The sequence below is a fragment of the Thalassophryne amazonica genome, chromosome 13, assembly GCF_902500255.1.
Source record: "Thalassophryne amazonica chromosome 13, fThaAma1.1, whole genome shotgun sequence".
Lineage (NCBI taxonomy): Eukaryota > Metazoa > Chordata > Actinopteri > Batrachoidiformes > Batrachoididae > Thalassophryne > Thalassophryne amazonica.
In genome coordinates this window covers 25,253,745-25,274,914 of record NC_047115.1, presented here as the reverse complement: position 1 = coordinate 25,274,914, position 21,170 = coordinate 25,253,745, and the positions used below count along the sequence as shown (strand labels likewise).

Here is a 21,170-nt window from a genome sequence, read left to right as displayed (position 1 = left end):
AGGAACAACAATACAAATAAACAAATAAAAAACACTACTCAAAAGGCTGGTTGTGAATCACTGAATGATTTACCGCATATAAAATTGTAGGTACTGAAGTTCTTTGCATTTTTTACAGACGTGGGACAAAGTCACTGTCAAGTCTTTCTCATCTGCAAGTCCCAAGTCAAGTCTCAAGTCATCTTGCAAACAATAGGTGGTCATTATGACTTGAGACTTGACTTGAGACTTGCTGATTCATGATTTGAAAGTGACTTGATGGTGACTTTGTCTCACCTCTGAATTTTTTTATAACTACAAATCTGCAGTCCATTTGAAATAATGACTCCGTTAGACCTTTGACCACAAGATCCAAATTAGTGATTTGCTCCATGTCATTTCATGGACATTGAGGTGTCACTAGTTTCGTTTGACTATCTCTCCAAATAAAAGACTTTGCAAAATTTCTACAACACTGTTAGAGCTGATCCTCAAAGAGGAAAACTTTTCAAGGCACAGGAAAATTGGTTTTTGAATGAGGCAGGCAACTGATGCACGGCGACAAGGGTAATAAAAAAAGCCACAATGCCAGCGTTAATGTCAGCCTGTGCGCTCATCTGAGGTCCTTTATCTCCTCTGATGGTTCTGAGCAGCTGTTCCCAAACTCACAAACACTCTCCCGTCAACACTTGACACTAAATTATTACCATTAACAAGATAAACATTGTGGGGTGGTTAAGACGACAACAGAATTCTCACTTTTGTGTTACCAAAAGTACGCAGTAGTTTTTGTTTTCTTCACTGTGAAGAGTGTTATCTGCTATCTTATCTATCATTGGGGCCACACAGAGCTGACGTTTAAGGCTCAGGCAAACTGCCAAAGCCCTAAAACCAGCTGACAGCGTTCAGTCGGCTCAATATTTTTGACTTGTTTCTATAAACAAAAGAATTCCATACCAAGGACACCGGATTAACCCTACTATAATGCCTTTTGGTGGACAGGTTAAAATTAGACGTAGCATCCGTTCTAATCCTAAGAGCGTCATCGTGTGTTTGGAGCATCTGTTGACAGCTCGCATTCCGTGCGTATCGGTGGAGAGACAGACTGCTATTGTTAGCCGGGACCATCACATCCCTGTGCAAAACCTGGACCCTGGACCCTGGGCCGCATTCAGTTTGCAGCATATAACAAAGCCCATGACTGCAGCTGTTTTGTTTTACCCTTCAAAATAAAACTACATCATCTAAAAGTAGCAGAGTGTGTAAAAACACCATAACAAAATCCTCAAATCATACAGTAATCATTAGATTTCTATATGTAGTAATAAAGTGTAGGACATGTTTTGTAATATTGGTTAACACTGTACATTATTATCAGCAAAGAGCTAATTAGAGGAGCTAACTTTTTACTAGCAGTTTAGCTTTAGCGCTAACTTCAAATAGCTTCCACTAAATTTAGTTCCGCTAACTTTAAGTCAGCTAATATTTTTCTTGATAATGTCTAACAGTCAAAAATGGTTGTAAAACTTAAATCATACATGTTTGTTCCTGATGGTGCTCATACAATAATCCCATAAGCAAAACTGACGCATTGCGCGATGGCAAAAAGTATCACCTCGAGGACACGGGGGAGCAGGAGGTCAAGCCAGAGTAAATGTGTTAATGTTTAAGCTTTAACATATTTAAATTTAAGCTCTTTAGATCTGTTTTTTTGGGGGGTTGGAGCCAAAAAAAAAAAATCAAGCCAAAACTCATATAACTTCATATAATAGTTTTTATAATAGGTTTGCTTTCACTTCAGGTTTAGTTTTTATTTTAGCATGAACACGGTTAACGTTCCATCAAGCTGATTAGCTAAGTACGTTTTAGGTTAGCTGTGCCCACCACTGTGGAAAATATCCATTTTTAGAAAACTTTGTAAGCAAATTGATTATAACATAATAAAACTCATTTCAGTTTAAGGCAGACTAAAAAAAAATAAAGAAAGAAGGTTTGACAGGAAATATGTCAGGACATTTAATCCTGAGATGCGTTCTGATTTATGCCTTTTTTAGTGGTTTATGTATAGTTTCAGAGGATAACTTATGGACCGATTGATTTCAACAACAATTTACAAACAGGTTCATTTTTGACCACAAAAGGGGTAAATCAACTACTTTTTTTTTTCATATATATAGCAATAGAGGACGCTGGCCTATGGAAGGGTTAAGTACTCTAATGAATTCACTTTTAGTTCACACAGTTCTATTGTACAGTTTCAAACATTGTATTATATAAATGTGTTATTTACCTGCCAAATTACATACAGCAGGTAAAATAAGTATTGAACACATCACCATTTTTCTCAGTAAATATATTTCTAAAGGTGCAATTGACATGAAATTTTCACCAGATGTCGGTAACAACCCAAGTAATCTATACATACAAAGAAATAAAAACAAATAAGCACACAAATGAAGTTATGTGTAATAAAATGGAATGACACCACAAAAATTAATTAAACTCACTTATTGAAATTTAATACTTTGTCCAAAAGCCTTTGTTGGTAATGACAGCTTCAAGTGGCCTCGTGTATGGAGGAACTAGTCGCATACATTGCTCAGGTGTGATTTTAACCCATTCTTCCACACAAGCTGTCTTCAAATCTTGAAGATTGTGTTTTGGGAATGTTTTGCTGGATATCTGCTGGACAGACAGCACTGACACATCTGCTGTGTCAATCATGCTATGTTTGACATGAAATCCCCCCAAATAAATACTTCACCAGCAATTAAATTAGTTTGTAGTTTTGCAATATACCACTACATCTCAAGACTACGTGAATTTAGTCAATTCTGGACTAAGCCTTTCAGATAAATACTTCTAAAATATACAAATGCAAAATCAGAAGACAAAAATGATTTAATTGCTCCGCCAACGGGTGCTTTAGTTTGCAACATATAAAGCAAAAGGAAAAATTTTGTCTGCTAGACATTTAACCCAACAATGCCATCTGCACTCAGAAGCATGCAGTCTTGATGTTGTGATCTGAATAATATGCACACAAATTTTGACCTTTCAACCAACTGGTCTGTTTCTCCTTTGCACTAAGTCACATGGGTCATGAAAGAAGCCTGTGATTGGGTTTTATTTTGAAGTGTTCGTTCCTTACTTTCCTCTGCTGTTGTTCCCAGGCAGGATCCAGCAGCATGTCCCTGTCCCACTCCTCCTCTTGCATCATGTACTCGTCCTCGTAGCCGTTATCATAGTGTACCATGGTCTCCACCATCATTTTGCTGCACGCTCTATTCTTCTTCTGCGTCTAATTCGGGATGGATAAAGTCAATGTGACTCAAGGGTGGGAGAGTTTCCTGACTTTGTCTCACGCTTGCCCCTTCTCCTCCTAACCTGACACACGTCTGGCCTCTGCTGATGCCACAGATGAACAAGTGACAATGTCATTAGTACTAACTGGTCACATGATGCTTGCATGCCATCCACCCAAATCTCTCTCTCTCTCTCTCTCTCTCTCTCTCTCTCTCTCTCTCTCTCTCTCTCTCTCTTACTTGCATGCTCACAAATATGGTTTGGACACTTCAGGGTACATTTACACTGCAGAGGAAAGTAGCCTTCCAGAATTAAGCTCTGTGTTGGGAAGGTGTCGTAGCACGGACCCACAACAGGGGGCGCAAAGGAACGGACAATGAGTAAGCCAAAAGGTAACAATTTAATGTTGTGACAATACACAACTAAATACACAAAATCTGCAAAGTCAATTAACACCAGGTGACGTGTGGGCAGGCTCGAAGATAGGAGACCCCGATGAGAGAGAGGCCGCGTCCCACACGGCTTCCACCACCAACGGCCTGAAGAACACCGGAGCCGCCAAGTCCCGAATCCCCAGGTGACCTCTGTCTTCGACTGTCGACCCTGGTACTGCTGGCAAAAAGCAGAAACAAGATGAATGAGTGTAAGTCTTTACACTCAGTGGTTCTCGGTCTGTACACCGTTAGGAGGGGGAACCTCCACCTCCGAATCACACACTCGTGCAACGCCTGTGTAACCACTTATCTGTCCAGAGAGTTAGGCGCAGTCGTCGTCGTTAATCTCCGAAGTCCCAGATAAGGCTCCGTCCACAGGAATAGGGCTGCAAATAACACAACGTGTCAGTCAGCAGAGAAATTACCTCACGGTAGTCGATTTCTTGGCGGCGAGGTGGAGTTGCAGTCCGGCTTAAGTAGTGGTGTAGATGAGTGACAGCTGGTGTGATGAGTGACAGCTGTCACTTCCTCTGGATCCGGCGCCCTCTCATGCTTGGAGCCCGCACTCCAAGCAGGGCGCCCTCTGGTGGTAGTGGGCCAGCAGTACCTCCTCTTCAGCGGCCCACACAACAGGACCCCCCCCTCAACGGGCGCCTCCTGGCGCCCGACCTGGCTTGTCCGGGTGTCTTCTGTAGAACTCGGCCAGGAGGGCCGGGTCCAGGATGAAGCTCCTCTTCACCCAGGAGCGTTCTTCAGGTCCATACCCCTCCCAGTCCACCAGATATTGGAACCCCCGGCCCTTACGACGGACGTCCAGGAGCCTGCGTACTGTCCAAGCAGGCTCCCCGTCGATGAGCCGGGCAGGAGGCGGCGCGGGTCCAGGTGCACAGAGGGGCGAGGTGTGGTGAGGCTTGATACGGGACACGTGGAAGACAGGGTGGATCCGCAGTGAAGCTCCGACTCCCGGCTTGATGATCTTGAGGATGGGGAATGGTCCGATGTATCTGTCCTTTAACTTGGGTGAGTCCACACAGAGGGGGATGTCCTTTGTTGACAGCCACACCTCCTGCCCGGGCTGGTACGTGGGGGCCGGGGAACGTCGGCGGTCCGCATGGGACTTGGCCCTCGTCCGGGCCTTCAACAGGGCAGAGCGGGCGGTCCGCCACACCCGGCGGCATCTCCTGAGGTGGGCCTGGACCGAGGGCACACCGACCTCTCCCTCCACCAGCGGGAACAATGGGGGCTGGTACCCCAAACACACCTCAAAAGGGGAGAGGCCGGTAGCAGACGAAACTTGGCTGTTGTGGGCATACTCGATCCAGGCCAGATGGTGACTCCAGGCCGCCGGATGTGCGGAGGTGACACACCGCAGGGCCTGCTCCAACTCCTGGTTGGCCCGCTCTGCCTGGCCGTTGGTCTGGGGGTGGTACCCGGACAAGAGACTCACGGTGGCCCCCAGCTCCTTGCAGAAACTCTTCCACACCTGTGAAGAGAACTGGGGACCACGATCTGATACAATGTCCGATGGTATCCCATGCAGCCGCATGACGTGGTGGACCAGGAGGTCTGCCGTCTCCTGGGCCGTCGGGAGCTTCGGGAGGGCCACGAAGTGGGCCGCCTTGGAGAACCAGTCCACTATCGTGAGAACGATGGTGTTGCCCTGGGACGGCGGGAGGCCCGTGATGAAATCCAGGCCGATGTGAGACCAGGGGCGATGAGGCACTGGCAGGGGTTGGAGGAGGCCCGTCGTCCTCCGATGGTCTGCCTTGCCCCTGGCGCAGATGGTACAGGCCTGGATGTAGTCCCGGACGTCGGTTTCCAGGGACGCCCACCAGAAGCGCTGCTGGACTACTGCCACGGTCCTACGCACTCCGGGATGACAGGAGAGCTTGGACCCGTGACAGAAGTCCAATACGGCAGCTCTAGCCTCTGGTGGGACGTACAGTCTGTTCTTGGGGCCAGTCCCCGGGTCCGGGCTCCTGGTCAGGGCCTCCCGGACGGTCTTTTCCACGTCCCAGGTAAGGGTGGCCACGACAGTGGACTCTGGGATGATGGTCTCGGTGGGGTTCGACAGCCCCGCTTTGGCTTCTTCTTCATGCACCCGGGACAATGCATCTGATTTTTGGTTCCTGGTCCCAGGGCGATACGTGATCCGGAAGTCAAAGCGCCCGAAGAACAGAGACCAGCGGGCTTGCCTGGGGTTCAGCCGCTTGGCGGTCCGGATGTACTCCAGGTTCCGATGGTCCGTGAAAACCGTGAAGGGCAACGACGCCCCCTCCAGCAGGTGTCTCCACTCTTCAAGAGCCTCCTTCACAGCAAGAAGTTCCCGATTGCCGACGTCATAGTTCCGTTCAGCTGGGGTCAACCTGCGGGAATAAAAGGCACAAGGATGGAGAACTTTATCAGCCTCCACGCTCTGGGACAGCACGGCTCCTATCCCTGAGTCAGAGGCGTCCACTTCTACTATGTACTGGCGATCAGGATCAGGCTGCACCAGAACTGGTGCAGTCGAGAACCGGCGTTTCAACTCCTGGAACGCGGCTTCGCACCGATCCGACCAGGCGAAGGGGACCTTGGTGGAGGTCAGGGCAGTCAGGGGGCTAACTACCTGACTGTAACCTTTTATGAACCTCCTGTAAAAATTTGCAAAGCCGAGGAACTGCTGTAGTTTCCTGCGGCTTGTTGGTTGGGGCCAGTCTCTCACCGCCGCAACCTTAGCCGGATCAGGGGCGACGGAGTTGGAGGAGATGATGAACCCCAGGAAGGACAAAGAAGTGCGGTGGAACTCACACTTCTCGCCCTTCACAAACAGCCGGTTCTCCAATAACCGCTGTAGGACCTGACGTACATGTTGGACATGGGTCTCAGGGTCCGGGGAAAAGATGAGTATATCGTCCAGATATACGAAGACGAACCGATGCAGGAAGTCCCGCAAGACGTCATTTACCAAAGCTTGGAACGTCGCGGGGGCATTAGTAAGGCCGAACGGCATGACCAGGTACTCAAAATGACCTAACGGGGTGTTGAATGCCGTCTTCCATTCGTCTCCCTTCCGGATCCGAACCAGGTGGTACGCATTTCTAAGATCCAATTTAGTGAAAATTTGGGCTCCATGCAGGGGCGTGAACACTGAATCCAACAGAGGTAACGGGTATCGGTTGCGAACCGTGATCTCGTTCAGCCCTCTGTAATCAATGCATGGACGGAGTCCGCCGTCTTTTTTACCCACAAAAAAGAAACCAGCACCCATCGGGGAGGTGGAGTTCCGGATCAGCCCAGCAGCTAAGGAGTCCCGGATGTAGGTCTCCATTGATTCGCGTTCCGGACGTGAGAGGTTGTACAACCTACTGGACGGGTACTCAGCGCCCGGGACCAAATCGATGGCACAATCATACGGTCGGTGCGGAGGAAGAGTGAGCGCCAGATCTTTGCTGAAAACGTCAGCAAGATCGTGGTACTCCTCTGGCACCGCCGATAGATTGGGGGGGACTTTGACCTCCTCATTAGCTGTAGTGCCGGGGGGAACCGAGGATCCTAAACACTCCCGATGGCAGGTTTCGCTCCACTGCGTCACAACCCCTGACGGCCAATCTATCCGGGGATTGTGCTTCACCATCCATGGAAAACCCAGAATCACTCGGGAGGTAGATGGTGTTACATGGAACACTATCTCCTCCCTGTGATTCCCAGACACCACCAAAGTCACTGGTTGTGTCTGATGTGTGATTAATGGAAGCAGGGTGCCATCCAGTGCTCGCACCTGCAACGGTGCTGGCAGGGCCACCAGGGGGAGCCCTACTTCCTTTGCCCATCTGCTGTCCAGCAGATTCCCTTCTGACCCCGTGTCTACCAGTGCTGGGGCATGAAGGGTTAAATCCCCACAAAGGATTGTTACTGGGATTCGTGCTGATCTGCGGGGTCTTTCCGCGTGTGTGTTATGGCCCACCCTTAGCCCAGTTTCTAAGGACGGGCGTTGTAGTTTGACCGTTCAGGGCAGTCCTTCTGCATGTGCTCACAAGAGCCGCAGACAAAACACTCCCCGCGAGCCAGCCTCCTTTGTCTGACGTTCGATTGTACTTTAGCCCTGCTCGTGTCCATAGCCTCCTCAGCAGGGGGAGCTGTAGCCACACGGGGCTCCCTGGCAGTGAAGCGTGGGGACGACGTCACCTTGTCGGAACCGGAAGGGGGAGGGATGGCACGTGCCCGGTCATGCCCCCCGGCCTGCTCCCGACGATGCTCGTTTAAATGGTTGTCTAAGCGTATAACCAAATCGACAAGCCCGTCAAAATCCCGCGGTTCCTCCTTAGCCAGTAGGTGCTCCTTGAGGACCGGGGACAGTCCATTTACAAAGGCGGCGCGGAGCGCAACGTTATTCCAGCCGGACCTCGCTGCCGCGATGCGGAAGTCGACTGCATACTCGGCTGCGCTACGGCGCCCCTGTCTCATCGACAGCAACACGTTCGAAGCGGTCTCGCCTCTGTTGGGATGATCAAACACTTGTTTGAACTCCCGTACAAACCCAGTATAAGACGTTAGGAGCCGTGAGTTCTGCTCCCAAAGCGCCGTAGCCCATGCGCGTGCCTCTCCTCGAAGCAGATTAATAACATAAGCTACCCGGCTAACATCTGATGCGTACATGACAGGGTGCTGTGAAAAAACGAGCGAACACTGCATGAGGAAGTCTGCGCACGTCTCAACACAGCCCCCGTACGGTTCCGGAGGGCTTATGTATGCTTCAGGGGACGGTGGGGGGGTTCGTTGAACGACCAGTGGAACGTCTGATACAGGCCCAGGATCAGCCAGAGGAGGAGCTGCAGCAGCGCCCTGATCGCGCGCTTCCACCCTGGCGGCGAGAGCCTCCACTCTCCGATTAAGGAGGACATTCTGCTCGGTCACTAAATCCAACCGAGCCGTGAAGGCGGTTAAGATCTGCTGCAGCTCACTCAACACGCCTCCTGCTGACGCCTGCGCTCCTGGCTCTTCCATTGGCCGTTCACGCTCGAGCTGACGCCCCTCGGAATCCATGACGATTGGCCGAGAAATCCTGTTGGGAAGGTGTCGTAGCACGGACCCACAACAGGGGGCGCAAAGGAACGGACAATGAGTAAGCCAAAAGGTAACAATTTAATGTTGTGACAATACACAACTAAATACACAAAATCTGCAAAGTCAATTAACACCAGGTGACGTGTGGGCAGGCTCGAAGATAGGAGACCCCGATGAGAGAGAGGCCGCGTCCCACACGGCTTCCACCACCAACGGCCTGAAGAACACCGGAGCCGCCAAGTCCCGAATCCCCAGGTGACCTCTGTCTTCGACTGTCGACCCTGGTACTGCTGGCAAAAAGCAGAAACAAGATGAATGAGTGTAAGTCTTTACACTCAGTGGTTCTCGGTCTGTACACCGTTAGGAGGGGGAACCTCCACCTCCGAATCACACACTCGTGCAACGCCTGTGTAACCACTTATCTGTCCAGAGAGTTAGGCGCAGTCGTCGTCGTTAATCTCCGAAGTCCCAGATAAGGCTCCGTCCACAGGAATAGGGCTGCAAATAACACAACGTGTCAGTCAGCAGAGAAATTACCTCACGGTAGTCGATTTCTCGGCGGGGAGGTGGAGTTGCAGTCCGGCTTAAGTAGTGGTGTAGATGAGTGACAGCTGGTGTGATGAGTGACAGCTGTCACTTCCTCTGGATCCGGCGCCCTCTGGTGGTAGTGGACCAGCAGTACCTCCTCTTCAGCGGCCCACACAACACTCTGCCCCATATTATGATGTCGCTTCCGACCATGTTCTGTTGTTTGCACTCAATGCATCTGTCCCTCCTCTGCTAAAAAAAAAAAAAAAAACTCTCATTTTTGTTTTACCTTCAGGTTTTTCCTGTCATTGAATCTGTCACTGGTCATTTGTACTTTGGTATATAACTGGTTTTGTGCTGGCTTAATCACTTTGGGAGATAAATTTGGAGATGTTCCCTCTGCTGTTAAAACAAATGGAGATGATGCTGTAGAACATTATGTTTTTAACCAATCATATTTGCAATTTGCTATGTTGGGTGTGTTCTTTGACATTTTTGTTGAATAATGTTAATTTAAAAAAATGTTAGATAACTTGAATGAAGCTGACACATAATGTAGCCTTTGAGTTTGTGTTCTAATCAAATTAAAATATTTCTTGGTGTTAAAATGTTTTTTATTTACTTTGTTATTAATTTTTATTTAGCTGTTTTTATGCAAACTGGCTGAAGAGGAAAAGTAAGATTTGTTGGTGGATTTTACTGGACAGCTGTGCACTGACACAACCATGTTATCGAACTGTTTAGAAAGAAAGACAGACGTTCTTCAAGTGATGAGCGGCTTTGCCAAGTATGGACTCTATGGATTATTGCTGCTGGTGTGGATGATGTCTGTGACCTTGGCTCTGTCAGCATCCATGTATCAAGTGTACTCAAATGTCCAGCAGCTTTACTGGAATCTGTTTAATTCTGGTTTTATTTGTATTTATGCCATTTTTTTCTTGTTTGGTGGTTGTGTGAGTAAATGTGACTTGTCTAATTTCTTCAGTTATTCCTGCATTTGTTACCTTTTTTATGTTGGTCTGACCACATCAAAGTCCTTGTAGCCATTTCATCTTCTTCCAAGTCATGTAATTCTCTAGTACAACTCACTCCTTTGCAGCTGTTCAACAAAGGATGTGAAGAATCTCTCACCTGCCAACACACCATATTTTCAGGAGTATGAGTCACAGTTTTCCTTTTGTTTTTTTAGTACTGTAGGAGGTCCTGTGACATATACTGTAAAATTATGCATTTGTTATTCACAATAATAATAGTAACTATTTCCTGGACATTTGCAAGAATCAAAGGACTAAACAAAAACTAGAATAAATAAAGGATAAATGGCAATAATAAGACTACAACAATGCACAAAAATCTCAAATCAAAAAGCCGACAATACAGAAAAAAAGGTGCAACTTTTTTTTTTTTTTTTGAGCGTTGAACCAGGATTTGGCCAGACCACAATTTATTTACATCTTCAAAGGTCAGTCATTCCCAAAAATTCTCTTCTGTATGGCAAATGGGGACAGCATAGAAAGAGGCATATCTGATAACAGGGACTCCAAAAGTATCCGTTTCTGCCAGTGATAACATAGAAGGAAGCACCATGGGTTGATTATTGGCCCTAGTAGTACATTCATGATTCATCAACCTTGCTCCTCACCCAGCGTGAGGCCCAACAAGGAGAGTCACAGAGCCACTATATTCTTCCAGTTGTGTACAAAGGATACAGGGATGGTATAGTTGAGCAAACAGAGGTGTTCATATTACTCAACTGACACTCAGTTAAGGCTTTCTATGAAGAGTAGATATACATACTGCCAAGAAACATCTCAGTGTAAGCCTTGACCAGCCAACTGAGTGCATCAGACCCTTCCAATTCAATTCTGTTTTATTTATATAGCACCAAATCACAACAACGCTGCCTTAATGTGTCTCATGCGTAAGGTCTAATCTTACCTTACCAAGCCCTGATCAAACACACAGGTGAGAGTGGCAAGGAAAAACTCCCTCTGATGATAATGAAGAAGAAACCTCAAGCAAACCAGACTCAGAAGGGTGACCCACTGCTTCGGCCATCCAACCTTCCATTTAAGTGAAGTTGGAGCCAAAGCACTACAGCAACAGCAAGACATCAGTCAAGCACCAGGACCTCTTCCTCCACTAAACACGTGTAACTTACAGTTAAGAAGTCACACTGTTTGTCATCTCTTATGATCAACAAGGGGGTAATCGGGACAAATTCTATCTTGGGCCCCTATGGTAAAGGATCACCCTTCAAATCTGGTCTCTATTCTTTAACCAGTCTGGCTATGGTTGCCCTACCAGGACTGTAACTCCTGCTGGCGCCGCTCTCCAGATCATCGAGACACACAAACCACCCCATTGAGATCGACGGTGATCCCACTGGGGTGGGATTTGAGGAATTGTGGATAGCACAGTTTTTGTCTGTTGCATTATAGGTTTCTTAGCTTTATGTGCAGCAATTTTCTTGGCTGAAAATACTTCCATTTCCACTCCACCCAGACAAAACACAGACAATACACAGTTCATCCAGGCTCATGGACAGAAGCCTGTAACTTTCAGACTTATCATGGGTGTCATGGTAGCTTCTCTCACTACTTTCCCTTTGCACAGTCACACCATTTTTGAGAAGTGCATGCCTACAGCAGACAGATTCACTACACTGTATGCATTTCTTATTGTCCAACAACTGACCAGTGTGACTGTAGTTAATATCAAGTTCAGCTCAGTTTGAACCAGCCTATGCTGTGCAAATATTGTAGTTTATTAAAGTAACAGATGTGGGTCACAGAAAACATTTGACAGGAAATCCCAGCAGAAATAACTACAAACGGAGGCTTTTTTCCCACATAATCTCATCCCTTTTATGTCACCAACATCAACCTGTCATTCTGACTATTGATGTTAGACGACATTTAAAGAAGACCAACAAGATGTGAGACTGCATCCTGCATTGACATAGAATCAGAATCAGAAAAGTTTTATTGCCATATGAGTGAACAAGTTCACAACATTAGGAAATTGCTGCGGTACTTAGTGCTAACATTAAAAAAAAGAGTAGTAATAAAACTTAACACTATAGCAATGTTACAAAATGTACAGAATGTATGAGCTAAGATAAATAAATGGTGATGATAAATGGTGATAGCAACAATCTAGAGTTCTAAACGTTCTTGTTGATGAGGCTAACAGCAGAGGGGAAAAAACTGTTCTTATGGTGGGAGGTTCTGGTCTGAAGGGACCGTAGCCTCCTGCCTGAGGGGAGGAGGTCAAAAAGGCTATATCCAGGGTGAGAAGGATCGGCTCTGATCCGACTTGAACGCCCCAGTGTCCTGGAGGTGTACAGGTCCTGAAGAGATGGAAGGTTGCAGCCAATCACTTTCTTGGCAGAGCGTATAATGTGCTGTAGTCTCTGTATGTCCCTGGTGGTGGCTCCAGCATACCATACGTTGATGGAGGTGGTGAGGATGGACTTGATGATGGCAGTGTAAAACTGCACCATGATCCTTGCTGGCAGGTTGAATTTCTTCAACTGCTGCAGGAAGTACATCCTCTGCTGGACCTTCTTGACAACAGAAGTAATGGTGGACTCCCACCTGAGGTCCTGGGTTAGAGTGATTCCCAGGAAACAGAAGGTGTCCACTATGGTGATGGGGGTGTCTGCCAGGGTAATGATGGGGAGAGGGGCTGTGTTCTTCCTAAAGTCCACAATAATCTCCACTGTCTTCTCGGTGTTCAGTACCAAGTTGTTATAGCTGCACCAGGACACCAGTCGTTGGACCTCCAGCCTATAGGCAGACTCATCCCCATCAGAGATGAGTCTGATAAGGGTGGTGTCATCTGCAAACTTGATAAGCTTGACAGACTGGTGATCAGATGTACAGCAGTTGGTGTACAGGGAGAAAAGCGGAGGAGAGAAGACACAGCCCTGAGGAGTACCGATACTGGTGGTCCGGGAGTCCGAGACATTCTTCCCCAGCCTCACATGCTGCTTCCTATCCTTCAGGAAGTTGGCAATCCACCTGCAGGTAGAATTAGGCACGTTCATCTGGGAAAGCTTAGCCTGGAGAAGATCTGGGAGGATGGTATTGAAGGCAGAGCTGAAGTCCACAAACAGGATCCTAGCGTAGGTTCCCGGGGAGTCCAGATGCTGCAGAATGAAGTGAGATATAATCCGTTAATATAATATATAATATAATAAATAGATATAATCCGTTTTGACAAAGAGGAGTTACCCTTTGATTATAATCAACTTTTACAGCACATTAGTCCACTTTCAGTTTTTCTACATCCCCGTTTCAACGCAAATTTACTGGAGGATACAGGTACGAGTCGTAAATAATCTGAACTTGTATAAACCAGTGGGTTGTTTTTTAATGACTAAAGAGATCGTAAATCAGCATTCCAGCTGTTATACTGCAAAATGAATAAGAAGAATACAGTATGATACACAGGTACTGGGGAAAAAAAATGAATGGACTTGGTTTCTCCTGCAGAGAAAACTTCCCAACACAGACTCAAAGTTCATAAACCATACATAGGGGAGACAGAGTACACATTTCTCACAAACCTTCAAAATAAGTTCTTTTCCACAGCAATAATACTGTCCAGACATTTCACATCAACGCTGCCACTTTCTGTGCTCAGTGCGCAACAGGTTAAGAAAGTGTTTGAACAGAAGGTGCAAACCGCAAAAACCCATCTGATTGCCAGCAGTGTTTAGATGATTCAAAAAGAGAGCAGTTTTCTGTTTCCATCACTCCGATTCAAAGAGTCTGCAGGGTCGCCGCCATTCCTGACCCCGTTCATGGATCCACTGGTCAACACTGAAGACACCAACAGGACTCACACCTTTAGCCCATAATTACATCTGCCAAGGATGTAATAAAATCACTGGCATTTATTTATTTTCTGTCTGTCTGTCTTTTACCAGGATTATGTCAAAACTACTGCACGGATTTTGATGAAATTTTCACCACAGACTATAGAAGACTCCATTAAATTTTGGAGCTGATCCACATCCACATTCTGGATCAAGATTTCACTTTATATAGGCTTTTAAGAATTATGTCAAAACTACTTCATGGATTCTCACCATATTTTCACCACAGATAGATATTAGACCATGGAAGACTCTACTGAAAGGTGGTACAGTCCGGGTCACGATGTGAGTCACATATCTTTTATTCTGAGTCCTCGTCAACGCTTAGTGGACGTCAGAAATCTTTGGTTGCTCTTATGTTAGATTTGTTTTCACATCTAACATGAAGTGGATTTAATTGTGACAGTTTTTCATTTCTCAGTAAGTCTATAAATGCTTCATTTTTGGGGTTTTACCTAAAAACAGCCCTAAGCAACTCATTTAGAGCTTCTGAAGGTCTGCTGTTTGCAACACTGTAGATGATTAATATTTTATAGATACTTAGCATATTTAACTAAGATGTTTTGTACATTAAATATACATGAATTGCAAGACATCAAGGTTGCAAACAGTAATAGGAGCGTTTTACACCATGAAGCTATTAAAATACAGATTTATGCTTTAGAGCTTTTAGTTTACTGATGTTTATGATGGGTTTTATGGGTTAGAAGAAAGTTTAAGTTAGCACAATTGTAACTGCTGAAGGCAGAACTCAAGTGCAGAAAGTTATTTCTATAAGTCTGTATGCCTGTAAGACTGACAATAAGGTGACAACTGGATGTCTGTGGTACTACAAGGTCTCTTCAGAGGATCCTTGGGTTCCACTGGAAAGACATCCTGTCAAATAAATGGTTCGCTGGTTAGTGAGACGAGGAGTATCAGCCATGACCGTTTGGACATGTGTTACCCTGTGCATGATCCAGCTTCCAGATGTTTCAGTATTGAGGACCCCAGCAGCTGGAGAAGACCAATGACACCCATGTTTCATCTGTTGCAGATAGACATGCTTTGAGGAGGTGGGGCTGGACCAGCTGTCTGAGGGCTTGCTATCCAGAATTCAAGGTATTTTCATAATGTGGTGGATGTCACATCATGCAGCACCAGCCTAAGTGAAATGAGAACTTTGTCCAAACAATGAATTATCCTGTACTTCACTTCAAAAAGGCTCGTACACATGTGCCTTCCTGAACAAACCAAACAAAATCCTCAGCTCTGCTACCTCCAACACCACTTCCTGATCTTTTTGTTTGTGCCACAGCTGGACAACACAGCCGGTTTTACAATCATAATATGCAGGGTGCCATGATTAAATGATGCTCCATATGCGGGGAGTCCATACGATTTGCTTCATAAATAAATAAAATATTCAAGCTCCTACAAGAGGCCGTTTTGTCAGAAAAAGAGAGAGGAGAGAATCTCACCCCCTTAGCTGCCCACCAACGCTGGCAAACAGACTGTACCAGAACACTGCAGGACCCTGCAGACAGACAACAGGCAGGAGGTTAGAACTGCTGCCAGGAAGCTCAGGAAACTCTTCATCTCAAATATTGTCCCACCCATTCTGCACAGGTGTAATTTTACTTAGCATTACGGGAGAAGAGCGTACGGTGGAAAATGCAGCATTTATGACAGAAATTCACTTCATACTATGAAAATTGACTTTGCTAAAGACAAATTACATAAACTGAACAGGTCATAATGTACCTGGATACCTTTTTAGGTCAAAGAGCTGTGCCATCATTTGGAAAGACTGTGGCGCCACCTGCTGGAAGATCACTCATTTACACAGAGAAAGAAGAACTATTAGTGCTGTGGTCATTTCTCAAAAGAGGCCTAAAAGTGGAGTAAAGTGGACCTAGAACAAAGTTTATATAAATTATAGTTGTAGTACAATAAAATGTCTTTGACTTAACCAAATTTAGGAATTTCTGTTGCAAAGTCACAATTTTACAGTAACAAAATTTGTGCATTTTGTTCTATATCCTCCTGAGACCCAGCCCATTCACTATGTCATCTGTCGTGGACAAAAACAGTTAAATTGAAAGAAACTCCCCCCTTCTCAGGAAGAGCTGAATTTTTTTTTCCCTTACAATTCATTGTCCAACCATTTAATCTGAAAGAACCACTTAAACAAAAGAAAATTAAAACCTTCAATGTGTGGGGTGGTTTGTATCCCTGCATTAGTAATAGAAGTTTATTTGAATCAATGGCATTAATGATGTCATATGAATTTTGCTTTGAGAGTCAATCTTTTCCAATTGCACATTTAAACATAAACATAACATAACATAAGTAATGGCTACAACATGGACCTTGCTGGACTCTTAGTGGTAGGTAGCCATGGTGCATCTGACTCTAGTTTACTATTATCCCAGAAAACAGTGAGGTTTTTACTCCTCTGAAACATTCCTGGAATTTTACAGCAAGAGTGGTTAAACATAGAAATATCAAAAACAGTATGTTTGAAGTAATATGACAGCACTTCTTAATAACATTCAATTTTGTTTCTGAAGCCCATTTAGTGTCAGGATTTCACCCGGATCCTCGTTTTAACTTTGTTTTTACCAGTGTCATGTGTTGGTTTCTCCAGCAGATGGCGCCCTTAGGTTTGTTTCACCCCTGGATCAGATGAGTGACTGATTTCTGATAGACTATTTAAACCTGGACTTTCTGTTCTTTAATTGCCGGATTCTTCCAAGAGCTAAGTCCGATACTTGCATGTTGCATGTCCTCTGCTGTCTATTGCCTTGCTTTCCTTGTATTGCTTCGCCAGTTTCCAAAGCCACGTCTATGATCCAGACAGATACCAGGAGGACCAAACCTAATTGCCGCCTTATGACCTTGACCGCGTCTTCCAGCTGTGTGCTCAAGACGCCGAAGCTTTCCGCAGCTTAAGCTCAGGTAATGCTGGCCTCCCCCTCTAATTCCTGCATTAGAATGAACTGTCTTTTCCTGATGTTCCAGATGATTCCAGTACGGCTCCCAAGCAGACCTGGACCCTAGCACTAACTACCTGCACCGCAACGTCACTTTGGGAACTCCCTGGCTCCCGGCGTGGAGCGCGTCTCGACTAAATGCCAGTTAAGTTCTCCTTCGTCTCAGTGGGATGCCGTTTTCAGTTGTTCCTGTTTGTGACTGTGCTATGATAAAGAACTATTTCAAGAACTCTGTTTAAGAACTGCAAGAACCCAGCCCAGCTGTATCAACTCCTGCTTAATTGGCGCTGCACTTCAACATGCAGCACTTGACCGCTGACCTTTGATACAACTTATGAACTATGAACAATTGCTGAACAGTGAACTGTTTTTCTTAAGATAACTTTATTTCATGAACTCTGAAACAACCTGTGTTAACCCTTTTATGAACTGTGACTGTTTTGAGGCTCCAGGGGAAGTGCATTCACTCACCCTGTGTGTCTTTATTCCCCATAGTTCCTGGTTTCAGAGGCGAATGTTCCACCTGTCCCTGGTCCTTCAACCCGTAGTTGACATTCTCCTTCAAGACTGGCTCGGAATCCTGCAGCACCCGGCTTTCCACTGCTGCAAGCGGGCAGATTCTCACCTCAGCAGGCCACCTTTATTTCTTTTAGTGTTAATAAATCTCCTTTTGTTCATATTCCGTCCTGTTTCTTGCTCCCTTGCATTTACTGTAAGTCCCTCACCAAGTTTGTACCCGTCCTGTCTAGACCCCTAACCATAACATTTAGAGCTTGATAGCCATGCATTTTATTTTTAACAACTTGTGTAATGCGAATTCTCCAATACATCAAACAAAAAGAGCAATCGACAGCCTGTTACAAAATATCTCAATGTAATGAGGCTTTTTAACAAAAAAAAAAACAAAAAAAAAGGAATTCTCTTTGCATCAATAATGAAGAAAATCCTGTTAAATTAAGTTCACTGGGATTTGGATTGTTTATGTTTCAACATCTGCATCATGAGATGGCTTTAATAAAATAAGTGAATAAATAAATAAATAAATAATGAAACCTTTCTAACAATTGCTCCATTTTGATAAAACCCTTCAGTCAGAGTATCACATTGTAAGAGGAATTTTAGGCTGACCTCGATTACAGTTGCAAAGTTTAACTGATTATTAATGGAATTCACCATGCATCCACCATGCTGGGAAGCTATGAGATTTTCTCAAGAAAGAAATAAAGGAAAAAAAACACCACACACAACAGCTGCAAGAACAGATTTGAAGAATTTGTGTTTGGTGGCAAGAGTTTGAATTACAAGCTACCATTACCAAGCACCAACTCACATAGATGTGCAATGTTGTGATACGGTTCAGACACACAGAGAGTAAAATTATGCTGCTGGAATTTGCACTACATGCGCGATAGAGATATGCCTGCATAAATGGTCTTACCAGTCCAAAATCAGCATGAGGCTTGTAGTGACCTCCGTAATAGTCAGCTTCATTGTAAGCCATCAGGTCCAGTTTGTAACAATCCTCCACAGTCATACGGCCCTTGTGTGTCACTCCTAGTGCAATGCATGGCACAAGGCAACTGCAAATCCATCTTTATAGTACAGCCAACACAGTAACTAAGCCTTTGCCTTCATGTATTCTGATGCTGTATTCGGGGGGACACATTCTATCAGGCAGGTAGAGAAGCTTGAATCTTTGACTGGACTGGGTTGCTTGACGCGAGGACGTTTCGCTTCAAATTGCAGAAGCTTCCTCAGCTAAAATTCTTGCTCTGGAAGTCTGACTTCTGTCTGACTCTTGTAGAGACGAATGAACAGAAGCCAACAAAAGCTGGAGTTTTAAACCTAACCAGACCCATCCTACTGAGAGGCAGACTGCTGTGGGCTAGTGACTAAACAATAGCTCTAATTAGCAACTATTGTGCTCTAGTTAGCACTCTCCTAATGACAGGGCAGCTGTCCCTCCTAATGATGGGATGGATGCCTTTCTTGATGGCTCCCTTGATGACTCTCCTGATGACGTGAATGACTCATTACCATGAACAAAAGACTGAAACTCCTTTGACCAGAGTACCCCATTGTAAACAGGGGACAAAGCGTGTCTCAGACCCCCTCCCCGGTTAAGGCTGGGTTTCAAACGTTTCACAAAGAATGCCTCCTTGACCCCTCTCTCAAACCATTTCTTCTCTCTGGCTAATATTTTAACTTCCTTGTCCTCAAACGTGTGGTTAGTGTCTTTAAGGTGGAGATGAACTGCAGACTGAGGTCCACTGGCGCCCTCTCTGCGGTGCTGGTATAGCCTTTTGTGAAAAGGTTGCTTAGTCTCACCTATGTAGTGTTCGTTACAGTTTTGTACGAACTGTACAGTAGGCGGAGTCTGGTTAGGTTTAAAACTCCAGCTTTTGTTGGCTTCTGTTCATTCGTCTCTACAAGAGTCAGACAGAAGTCAGACTTCCAGAGCAAGAATTTTAGCTGAGGAAGCTTCTGCGATTTGAAGCGAAACGTCCTCGCGTCAAGCAACCCAGTCCAGTCGAAGATTCAAGCTTCTCTACTATGGAAACCACCTGGACAACTGAGAGCCTACACAGAAATATCAGGCAGGTGAACACACGGGACTTTTATAACACCATTCCAACAGAGAAGGGACTTAAAATAATGCCATAGATTCAGCCAGCAGTTATCATACAAAAGTAGACCTCAACACTGGGATTCGGTGCCTTAATGGAGGACGAATACACAAATATACACAATATACAAACAGCAATATTATGGATGAAATCAGTGACCCAGTCTATGCAAGCACCACTTTCTGTCATTGATCATTTTCAGACACTTACCGGGTAGGTTTTCTGTAGATATTGTGTTGGTATCCAGTCTATACATGTCTTGCAATAGAAGGAGTAATTTGGCTGCCTCAGTCTGATCTTCATATGTTGGGAAATACTCTCTCTGGATGGTCAGGTTATATATATATATATATATATATATATATATATATATATATATATATATATATATATATATATATATATTTATTTATTTATTTGTGTGTTAGTGGATATGTACAACCCCTGGCAATAATTGGGTGATTCTTTAACTACGGGTACTATTGGCCTTGTAAATGTAATTTCCACCACACCATTGCCTTACAATATAAAGCGCCTTGGGGCAACTGTTTGTTGTGATTTGGCGCTATATACATGTGCTCTGATGTCACTGTTTATCTCCATAGAAACTACCCAAACAATCTTTCATACAAACTGTTTAAAGGGACATTACAGTGTTGTGGTGGAAATTACAGCAATAGTGTGGGACAACTACATTTTGTTTAAAAAAATCACAACAGTTGTATGACATTGAATACCCCAATTATGTTTTGATTATTTTACTGATATTTTATTCAGAGATATTTTAAAACATTAGAAAAAACGTTTTTTTACCATTCATTTTTATCATTGAAGATCAAAGTCTGGGTGTGGGACAAGCACAAAATGGCAATATTTGCATATAATGATGCTGAAAAAGGGTGAAAAAGTCATCATAGACTACTAGAACAAATTTCTTAACACACTTTCATTGTAAAGATAACTATAAAAGTGTGAAATTTTCCCTTTTTTCTGTTTTTCATACAATATGATCAAAGGACATAATAAGTGCCCGTAGTCTAAGAATCACCCAATTATGGAATCACCGGCCTCGGAAGATGTTCATTCAGTTGTTTAATTTTGTAGAAAAAAAAGCAGATCACAGACATGACACAAAACTAAAGTCATTTCAAATGGCAACTTTCTGGCTTTAAGAAACACTATAAGAAATCAGGAAAAATAATTGTGGCAGTTAGTAACGGTTACTTTTTTAGACCAAGCAGAGGGGAAAAAATATGGACACACTCAATTCTGAGGAATAAATTATGGAATCACCCTGTAAATTTTCATCCCCAAAACTAACACCTGCATCAAATCAGATCTACTCGTTAGTCTGCATCTAAAAAGGAGTGATCACACCTTGGAAAGCTGT

The 21,170-nt window shown here is 44.7% G+C and overlaps 1 protein-coding gene across 1 annotated transcript in view; it reads right to left on the bottom strand.

The window, feature by feature from the left end:
• Positions 1 to 3,408, bottom strand: part of actn2b (actinin, alpha 2b) — a 52,328-nt gene extending 48,920 nt beyond the window's left edge. The window contains exon 1 of the mRNA XM_034185038.1: positions 3,131 to 3,408. Within this exon, the coding sequence (XP_034040929.1) occupies positions 3,131 to 3,250 (120 nt within the window). The 5' untranslated portion in view covers positions 3,251 to 3,408. The remainder of the gene's footprint in view (positions 1 to 3,130) is intronic.
• Between the last annotated feature and the right edge of the window lie 17,762 nt (positions 3,409 to 21,170).